Here is an 11,806-nt window from a genome sequence, read left to right on the forward strand (position 1 = left end):
ACAATAAATATAGAATGACACTAGATATAGAATGACACTAGATATAGAATGACACTACATATAGAATGACACCACATTTAGAATGACACTACATATAGAATCACACTACATATATAATCATTATACATATAGAATCACACTAGATATAGAATCACTATACATATAGAATCACACTACATATATAATCACACTACATATATAATCACACTACATATAGAATCATTATACATATAGAATCATTATACATATAGAATCACTATACATATAGAATCACACTACATATATAATCACACTACATATAGAATCACACTACATATAGAATCATTATACATATAGAATCACACTAGATATAGAATCACTATACATATAGAATCACACTACATATATAATCACACTACATATATAATCACACTACATATAGAATGACACTACATATAGAATGACACCACATTTAGAATGACACTACATATAGAATAACACTACATATAGAATCATTATACATATAGAATCACACTAGATATAGAATCACTATACATATAGAATCACAATACCTATATAATCACACTACATATAGAATCACAATACATTTAGAATCACACTACATATAGAATCACACTACATATAGAATCACAATACATTTAGAATCACACTACATATAGAATCATCACAATACATAAATAATCACACTACATATAGAATCACACTACATTTAGAATCACTATACATATAGAATCACAATACATATATAATCACAATACATTTAGAATCACTATACATATAGAACCACTATACATATAGAATCACTATACATATAGAATCACAATACATATAGAATCACACTACATATAGAATCACACTACATATAGAATCACAATACATATAGAATCACAATAAATATAGAATGACACTAGATATAGAATGACACTACATATAGAATCACAATAAATATAGAATGACACTACATATAGAATGACACCACATTTAGAATGACACTACATATAGAATAACACTACATATAGAACCACTATACATATAGAATCACACTACATATAGAATCACTATACATATAGAATCACTATACATATAGAATCACAATACATATAGAATCACACTACATATAGATTCACTATACATATAGAATCACTATACATATAGAATCACAATACATATAGAATCACAATAAATATAGAATGACACTACATATAGAATGACACCACATTTAGAATGACACTACATATAGAATAACACTACATATAGAATCATTATACATATAGAATCACACTAGATATAGAATCACTATACATATAGAATCACACTACATATATAATCACACTACATATATAATCACACTACATATAGAATGACACTACATATAGAATGACACCACATTTAGAATGACACTACATATAGAATAACACTACATATAGAATCATTATACATATAGAATCACACTAGATATAGAATCACTATACATATAGAATCACACTACATATATAATCACACTACATATATAATCACACTACATATAGAATCATTATACATATAGAATCATTATACATATAGAATCACTATACATATAGAATCACACTACATATATAATCACACTACATATAGAATCACACTACATATAGAATCATTATACATATAGAATCACACTAGATATAGAATCACTATACATATAGAATCACACTACATATATAATCACACTACATATATAATCACACTACATATAGAATGACACTACATATAGAATGACACCACATTTAGAATGACACTACATATAGAATAACACTACATATAGAATCATTATACATATAGAATCACACTAGATATAGAATCACTATACATATAGAATCACAATACCTATATAATCACACTACATATAGAACAATACATTTAGAATCACACTACATATAGAATCACACTACATATAGAATCACAATACATTTAGAATCACACTACATATAGAATCATCACAATACATAAATAATCACACTACATATAGAATCACACTACATTTAGAATCACTATACATATAGAATCACAATACATATATAATCACAATACATTTAGAATCACTATACATATAGAACCACTATACATATAGAATCACTATACATATAGAATCACAATACATATAGAATCACACTACATATAGAATCACACTACATATAGAATCACAATACATATAGAATCACAATAAATATAGAATGACACTAGATATAGAATGACACTACATATAGAATGACACTACATAAATAATCACACTACATATAGAATCACACTACATATAGAATCACTATACATATAGAATCACTATACATATAGAATCACACTACATATAGAATCACAATAAATATAGAATGACACTACATATAGAATGACACTAGATATAGAATGACACTACATATAGAATCACACTACATATAGAATCACACTACATATAATTTCAGCACCTAAATCTTGTGATAATATCATATTGTGAGGTCCTTGGCAATTCCCAGCCCTAACAGACAAGTGATGCAGAAAATGTTGAATGGTTCAACACAGCTCAGCGGGAGAAATGATTCTCATTTAGTTCAGAAGTTATAGTTGTATCTGAAGACTGTTGCATGTTAGGTTCACTGTGTGCTCTCAAAACACAGTCAACCATCTACCTTAAACAAAGCTGCCTACTAATTCCCCCTCCTTTCAAGGGAAAGTAATCAGTTATTCCCAATAATGACCCTTCTCTCCCCAGAGGATGCAGTGGTATTCAGGTAACGACACAGTTTGTGTGTAGAGAAGTCATTTTTCACCCTGAAAATTGCAGAGTAGCAGTTCTGACTAGGCTGAGTAAATGTCTGTCAGTGGCACACACACAACATGCACTCAATATTACACACACACACACACACACACACACACACACACACACACACACACACACACACACACACACACACACACACACACACACACACACACACACACACACACACACACACACACACACACACACACACACACACACACACACACACACACAAAATGCCTGTCTGGAAATGAGTCTAATGACCATGAGAAAATCTAAACATCTCTGTCAGTAAGATGATTAATGAGACAGTTTACAATGTATATAATAGCGATGTGAGAATGATGGAGGAAGACATTGCTTCTTCCCTGTTGTTGCCGGAACGTTGCGGGAATGTTAGGAAGCCCATAAGGTAAAGTCATTAAGAAGACTTTCACACAAGTAACCCTTGTAACGGTCATGGTTGTGAACCATAAATGTTTGTGGAGCATATCTGGGTTTAGAGGTTGTTGGTTTGGTCTAACCACAGAAATACTTGTAATGTGGGAGGTGACCTGGTGTTGTGACTATGGGTTACTGGTAATATCCTGGGGTGACCTGTTGTTGTGACTATGGGTTACTGATAATATCCTCTCTCTGGGGTGACCTGTTGTTGTGACTATGGGTTACTGATAATATCCTGGGGTGACCTGTTGTTGTGACTATGGGTTACTGATAATATCCTGGGGTGATCTGTTGTTGTGACTATGGGTTACTGATAATATCCTGGGGTGATCTGTTGTTGTGACTATAGATTAGTGATAATATCCTGGGGTGACCTGTTGTTGTAACTATGGGTTACTGATAATATCCCGGGGTGACCTGGTGTTGTGACTATGGGTTACTGTTAATATCCTGGGGTGACCTGTTGTTGTGACTATGGGTTACTGATAATATCCTGGGGTGATCTGTTGTTGTGACTATGGGTTACTGATAATATCCTGGGTTGACCTGTTGTTGTGACTATGGGTTACTGTTAATATCCTCTCTCTGGGGTGACCTGGTGTTGTGACTATGGGTTACTGATAATATCCTGGGGTGACCTGGTGTTGTGACTATGGGTTACTGATAATATCCTGGGGTGATCTGTTGTTGTGACTATGGGTTACTGATAATAACCTGGGGTGACCTGTTGTTGTGACTATAGATTAGTGATAATATCCTGGGGTGACCTGTTGTTGTGACTATAGATTAGTGATAATATCCTGGGGTGACCTGTTGTTGTAACTATGGGTTACTGATAATATCCTGGGGTGACCTGTTGTTGTGACTATGGGTTGACTTAAATGTAAATGTTAAATGGGTTACTGATAATATCCTGGGTTGACCTGTTGTTGTGAATATGGGTTACTGATAATATCCTGGGGTGACCTGTTGTTGTAACTATGGGTTACTGATAATATCCTGGGGTGACCTGTTGTTGTGACTATGGGTTACTGATAATATCCTCTCTCTGGGGTGACCTGTTGTTGTGACTATGGGTTAGTGATAATATCCTGGGGTGACAGTAAAGTTTAACTCAAGGTTGATATCCTTCAAACCTGTCCAGTTAGATATCAATGACTTTTAGCAGCCTTTACACAACATGGCTAGTTATTCCTGATCTGGCATTTCATTTTGACAGAGGAAGACCTTATGTTGGAAACAGGTTCCACACTACGTTGGTGTGATTTACTCCGTGAATGGTTTATTTTCTATTTTCTCTTATCTGTTGAACTTTCAGCCTTAAAAAAATATTTTTGCCCCTTCCACTGTCCTGGCTTACTTATTAGCGAAGCAAGGAAATAAATGTAATGTCTCATTGCTGTGAGGGACAGGGAAGCCTGAGCAGTTAGCATCCCTGAGACTAGAGGTGACTCTGTGCAGACGGAACATAAACCTTAGGTTTAGGATTTTTATTGACACAGAAGGTCCGTATTTATTTTCTTAATGACCCGGGAAAGAGATGCGTGCGTGTGTGTGTGTGTATTAACCTGGAATGGGCTTTGTGTCTGTGTGTGTCTGTGTGTGTGTGTGTGTCAGTCAACTAAAGGTGTGTATTCCTCATCAATGAATCGTGCCTTCATCTTTTTAGCATGTGTGTACCCTACTGAACCCTGTAGAAGACTTACCAGAGGGCTAGAACATGAACTAATCCCATTCATTAGGGTTAGCATAAACAGTCTCCCAGCACTGGGACTATCCACATGCGCTGAGGCTGGGAGTCCAAATACCTTCAGTAAATTCAACCAGATGGATCACTACAGATCTGACGTGAATACACACACACTGACGGACGAACGGACGGACACACGCACAAATGTTTACGGATGGACTGGTGGACGGACACACACACACACACACACACACACACACACACACACACACACACACACACACACACACACACACACACACACACACACACACACACACACACACACACACACACACACACACACACACACACACACACACACACACACACACACACACACACACACACACACACACAAACACACACGGACAGGGACACACATGGAAACACACACGGACAGGGACACACATGGAAACACACACGGACAGGGACACACATGGAAACACACACGGACAGGGACACACATGGAAACACACACGGACGGACGGGTCATTAGAGATCTGATGTGAACATGGGATGCATCCCAAATGGCACAATATGACCTCTGGGTCTACCTATGGGCCCTGGTCAAACAGAGTGTACTGTAGAGGGAACGGGGAGCATTTAGGACACAGTCATGGCTTAATTTAACTCACAGGTGGCATTTCCTTCAGCAAAACTGAACGCCACTTCATTTCACAAGCAATTTACCACAGCAACGGGAACTGGAAACTCCTACTTCAGATTGCAGGAGCTTTCCAGTAGCGCCAACCACCAAGTCTTATTTATGCCTTGAGTGATCAAAACTGAAGTTGTTTTAGGTTGCACGTACAGCACTTTAAGACAGCTGGAGCGTGCAGACATATTGTCCTCACTATGTCCTGTAGTTACCTCTGTATTCTAGAGCTACTTTGGTAGGCAGAATGTGGTAGCTCAGCTGATCAAGATAACTGCAGATAAGGTACTTAAACTAAAGATTGAACTGCAATCAGCAAAACTGCACAAACTTTGGTTCGAAGTAGTTACTAGCATATTAACTGAATCGTTGCTTAATTTGCTTAGTTGTACCTGTATATAATTAGACAGATACAGTAAATGCTAGATGCTATGTGGACACATAAAGATGGACTCTGCAGTACGGGGAAACAGCGCCACTGGTCCCACCACCAACACCGTTGTTGTTGTTGTTGTTGCCGAGCTGAGGAGCGTCATGCAGCAAGGAACAACAAATAGCAGGACATACTGTGCTCTTCTGTTTCCACTAACTTCTTTGTTGTTGTAATATCTCAAACAGACATGGCTGTTACATCATTAACGATTCCAGCTTTAACATGTGAGTGTTGTTTGTTTGAGAGTTTGAAACTGATCAAGTGTTTAAAAAAAAGTTTTATGAACCTTTATTTAACGAGGAAAGTCAGTTAACAAGAAATTCTTATTTACTAACCCAGGGTTTGGCCGGGTTAGAGTTCCTATGAGACAATCACGGTCAGTTGTGATACAGACTGGAATCAAACCAGGGTCAGTAGTGACACCTCTAGCACTGACATGCAGTGCCTTAGACCGCTGTGCCACTCGGGAGCCCAAGTTGATGAGATGTTGATGAGGTGTTTGTCTCTCGTCTCCTGTCAGAAAGAGTGTTCCAACTTCATCCGAGTGCTCCAACCCTACAACTCCACCCACCTGTATATCTGTGGTACAGGGGCCTTTCACCCCATCTGTGCCTACCTAGAGATGGGCAAACGAGCAGAGGTAAGGCGCAACAACACACACACACACACACACACACACACACACCACCCCCTCTAACCTCCAATAGAATCTAAATTGCACCAAGACAAGGGACGAGATCATTATTTTCTGGTGTGACTATTTCCCACTCATTCAGTGTTTCTAATCAATGATTTCATTTGTGCAAAGTGGGGGGGGGGGGAAAGCTCATTACACAGGCCCACATTAACAAGCGGAAATCGTTCTCCCACACAATAGTTTAATCAATCATCTTGATAAGCAGATACAGCTTAATCAATGATCCCACACAGTGTAACTGTTCAACTGTGGAAAGGGGGGGAAATCACTATCTAGTCCTGCATTAATATAATGGGTTCTGTGTGTGTGTGTGTGTGTGTGTGTGTGTGTGTGTGTGTGTGTGTGTGTGTGTGTGTGTGTGTGTGTGTGTGTGTGTGTGTGTGTGTGTGTGTGTGTGTGTGTGTGTGTGTGTGTGTGTGTGTGTGTGTGTGTGTGTGTGTGTGTGTGTGTATACCATGGTGCTATTTTACATAGATTGACGGGGTCTGTCAGTTATTAATATACATCTACAAGGTCAATAAGGTACAGCTCTACTCCACAGTACGTGTTTCGGGTCTCTAATGACACACTGTTACCCATCAAGTGCACTAATTTGACACACTATTCCCCATTTAGTGAACTTCTTGCAAACCATATTAGTGAACAACTTTTGTGTCATTTGCGTGTTGTTTTGGAATGTTCTAGATGGGTTTCTTACGGGCTATTCTTGAACACTGATCTTTCCCTTCAGGACAACATCTTTCGACTGGAGTCGTCCCACTTCGAGAACGGCCGGGGGAAAAGCCCCTACGACCCCAAGATGCTCTCTGCGTCCATCATGTTAGGTGAGTCCGACTCTAATCCCACTTGTGATTGGTTGGAGTTTGCCAGTGGACTTCCTGACACTTAACATCTCTAATCTCATTGGCTGCTTGTTGCTGACCCTGGTTTCTGGTTGGCAGATGGGGAGCTGTACTCTGGCACGTCGGCAGACTTCATGGGAAGGGACTTTGCCATCTTCCGCACCCTCGGGGAGCATCATCCTATCAGGACTGAGCAACATGACTCTAGATGGCTCAATGGTACAACACAGTGATTTAATATCTTCTTTATTTATTCTTTATTATACAGCTCGATCACATTAAAGCAAAAAGCTATTTTCCAAGGGAGAAATCAAATAACACACTTCTGATTAAATTGTATTTGCAGAAGTATAACTAATTGAAATGAACAAAAGGGAACCGTTGATGATATGACACAGTAGGCAACAACCTTTATTGGCTGAAATGATATGAATCAGCCCTTTTTATTGGTCGATAGGAGAGGGGGCTCTTGATAGTATAATATAGACATGATACACTTAATCCTTTAAAGCGCATCAAAGGAACCTTCTCATTGGTCAATTGGCGAGAGGACGCCATTCATTGGTTTAAATAGCTGTCGGACAGAGCTTAGTCCTATCTATAAGCCGTGAGTGTCTCTGATGATTCCCATTCAAAGACAGACATAGATATCAGATCCCATTCATAAAGTCAGTGTGTGTATGAATGTGTGTGGCTGCTGGTGCTGGTGAGATTATCCAGGGGTGGGAAGGAGAGGAGCCCTCACTCTGTCAGTCTGTCTGCATAGCCAAGGATTTAATGGCTGCCGCACAAAAGGTCAATTTATGTTTTTTCCCCCCGGAGTCCATATTCTTTCCCATGGAGTTAATCCCCTCAGCTGTTTTCCGGCAGCGACGTCAAATTTCAACCCACCACCACCCCTTTACAGCCCCACCTCCCATTCACAGAACAGTGAACCCCCCAAACCCACTCCATGGCGATGAATGCCGTGACACATTCAGAAAGAGCGATTTACCCAAAAGGTAATCTTCTCACCTTAATCCTCCTGTTGTCTGTTAGCTTCTCCATCCACTGGCTCCGGATAAATCCTCTCTGGTTATTGTAATTTGGGGATTACCAGAATGGATTCTTTTCTATTCTAGACTCTAGACTAGTATGAATGGCAAGCATGGCGTTCCTACTTCAGAGAGAATCCTTAATGGCTATGTGAATAGGTATGCACTTCAGAAGGCTTCAGACCCTAGGTTGGCCAGACAGACTGTGGCAGACATTTATTTACACATCCTGCCGATCTGTTAACACTCCTAACTCGGGTTTATAGTTAAGCCCACGACCAATGAAATGGCCTTTGTGCAACACTAAATGTATTGAATGGCATGAGTGCAGCCGTTCTTGTGTGTGTTTGGTGGTGGTGGTGTGGGGGGGGGGTGTGTGTGTGTGTGTGTGTGTGTGTGTGTGTGTGTGTGTGTGTGTGTGTGTGTGTGTGTGTGTGTGTGTGTGTGTGTGTGTGTGTGTGTGTGTGTGTGTGTGTGTGTGTGTGTGGGTGGTGGTGGTGGGGGGGGTTGTGTGTGTGTGTGTGTGTGTGTTTGGTGGTGGTGGTGTGGGGGGGGTTGTGTGTGTGTGTGTGTGTGTGTGTGTGTGTGTGTGTGTGTGTGTGTGTGTGTGTGTGTGTGTGTGTGTGTGTGTGTGTGTGTGTGTGTGTGTGTTTGGTGGTGGTGTGTGTGTGTGTGTGTGTGTGTGTGTGTGTGTGTGTGTGTGTGTGTGTGTGTGTGTGTGTGTGTGTGTGTGTGTGTGTGTGTGTGTGTGTGTGTGTGTGTGCATCCGTCTGCTCGCGCACTGTGCATTTATTAAATGGCTGTGTGTGTGTGCATCCGTCTGCTCGCGCACTGTGCATTTATTAAATGTCTGTGTGTGCGTGTGTGTGTGTACTTGCATATCTGTGTTTGGGACTCCCATCCACATGGAGACAGTATAAATCTGGCAGCGTAAAGGTCCTGCTTTGGCCATGGGTCTCCCTTTTCACGGCCACATCCTGTATTGTGTGAGTGTGTGTGTATATACAGTTGTGGCCAAATATATTCGCACCCTTGTGCGTGTGTGTGTCAGTGTGTGTGTGTGTCAGTGTGTGTGTGTGTGTGTGTGGAGCTTACCGCCACCATAACACTGCCCCGCTTGTTGCTCTCTCTCTAACTTAGTTGGGTTGGCGAAACGCCATCTCTCCTTTCCCGTGCCGACGCCTCCATGACTGACTGCTCCCAGATCAGTTTTCCGTAAAGAGCTCTATCCCTTTAGCTGGGGATATTCAAGCCCTAGGCTCTTGGCTCAAGTAATTTAGGAGTTTGATTTCCTCGCACTCCGAAATCTGCAATCGATGTATTAGGCTGTGTCCCAAATGGCACCCTATACCCTATGTAGAAGTGCACTATATAGGGAATAGGGTGCCATTTGTTACACATTCTGAAGTGTATATTACATAGAATCAGAGTCATATGTGTTTGTTTGGAGGTGTCTTCTAAAAAGGGGTTATGGAGGACTGGAGGATGGAGGTGTCTTCTAATAGGGGTTATGGAGGACTGGAGGATGGAGCTGTCTTCTACTAGGGGTTATGGAGGACTGGAGGATGGAGGTATCTTCTAATAGGGGTTATGGAGGACTGGAGGATGGAGGTGTCTTCTAATAGGGGTTATGAAGGACTGGAGGATGGAGGTGTCTTCTAATAGGGGTTATGAAGGACTGGAGGATGGAGGACATGGTGGAATTAAATAGCGGTTGGTTTAATGCGGATATGAGGGTTTCATGGTTAAGCCCTAGTGAAAATTAGGCATTGTTTGTTTATCAAGCTGGTGTTTGTTTGCGTGCTCATGTATCTGTGTTTGCACATATGTGTTTGAATGTTTGATCATGTCTGTAAGCAGTTTGTGTGTGTGTGCGCGTGTGTGTTTGTACCCGTGTATTTGTTAACATGTGTGTGTGTGTGTGTGTATGTGTGTGTGTGTGTGTGTATGTGTCAGACCCCAGGTTTGTAGGTGTAAACCTGATCCCAGAGAGTGACAACCCTGAGGATGATAAGATCTTCCTCTTCTTCAAAGAGAACGCCATGGATGGAGAACACACTGGCAAGGCCACTATTGCCCGCATAGGACAACTGTGTAAGGTAACAACACACACACAAACACACACACAAGCATCCCATGCACACACTGACATGCACAGACAGACACGCAAACACACATGGACGCATGGACACGCACACAAAACACACTGAAACAAACTAGCATGCACTCACACACACATCATGGATATATTAAACTCTCACACACATCATGGAATATATTAAACTCACACACACATCATGAATATATTAAACTCACACACACATCATGAATATATTAAACTCACACACACATCATGGAATATATTAAACTCACACACACATCATGGATATATTAAACTCACACACACATCATGGATATATTAAACTCACACACACATCATGGATATATTAAACTCACACACACATCATGAATATATTAAACTCACACACACATCATGAATATATTAAACTCACACACACATCATGAATATATTAAACTCACACACACATCATGAATATATTAAACTCACACACACATCATGAATATATTAAACTCACACACACATCATGGATATATTAAACTCACACACAAGTCATGAATATATTAAACTCACACACACATCATGGATATATTAAACTCACACACAAGTCATGGACATGTTAAACTCTCACACACACAGTTCCATTCACAGGGACACAGAAATATGTCACATACACAGATGTTCCCCAGTATCAAAGCTGAATTCACACAAGTATTATATATTGTGGATTTTCATGCCTGTCTGTAGACTATCTGTGTGTGTAACGTATGTGTGTTTGTGTGTGTAAGGTGTGTGTGTATTGTGAGTGTGTGTAACACGTGTGTTTGTGTGTGTAAGGTGTGTGTGTATTGTGAGTGTGTGTAACGTGTGTGTGTTTATTTGTGTGTGTAACGTGTATGTGTTTGTGTGTGTAGCGTGTGTGTGTTTATTTGTGTGTGTAACGTGTGTGTGTGTTTGTGTGTGTCTGTCCCTGCAGAATGACCTGGGAGGTCACAGGAGTCTGGTCAATAAGTGGACCACCTTCCTCAAGGCCAGACTGACCTGCTCAGTGCCAGGCCTCAACGGCATCGACACACACTTCGACGAGCTGCGTAA

At 40.4% G+C, this 11,806-nt stretch overlaps 1 protein-coding gene across 1 annotated transcript in view; it reads left to right on the forward strand.

Annotated features, from left to right (window-relative positions):
• Positions 1 to 11,806, forward strand: part of LOC124019863 (semaphorin-3aa-like) — a 76,143-nt gene that overhangs the window by 37,736 nt on the left and 26,601 nt on the right. The window contains exons 4-8 of the mRNA XM_046335304.1: positions 6,579 to 6,698; positions 7,486 to 7,579; positions 7,697 to 7,816; positions 10,588 to 10,730; positions 11,688 to 11,802. Of these exons, the coding sequence (XP_046191260.1) occupies positions 6,579 to 6,698; positions 7,486 to 7,579; positions 7,697 to 7,816; positions 10,588 to 10,730; positions 11,688 to 11,802 (592 nt within the window). The remainder of the gene's footprint in view (positions 1 to 6,578; positions 6,699 to 7,485; positions 7,580 to 7,696; positions 7,817 to 10,587; positions 10,731 to 11,687; positions 11,803 to 11,806) is intronic.

Source organism: Oncorhynchus gorbuscha, unplaced genomic scaffold (assembly GCF_021184085.1).
Source record: "Oncorhynchus gorbuscha isolate QuinsamMale2020 ecotype Even-year unplaced genomic scaffold, OgorEven_v1.0 Un_scaffold_700, whole genome shotgun sequence".
Taxonomy (NCBI): domain Eukaryota; kingdom Metazoa; phylum Chordata; class Actinopteri; order Salmoniformes; family Salmonidae; genus Oncorhynchus; species Oncorhynchus gorbuscha.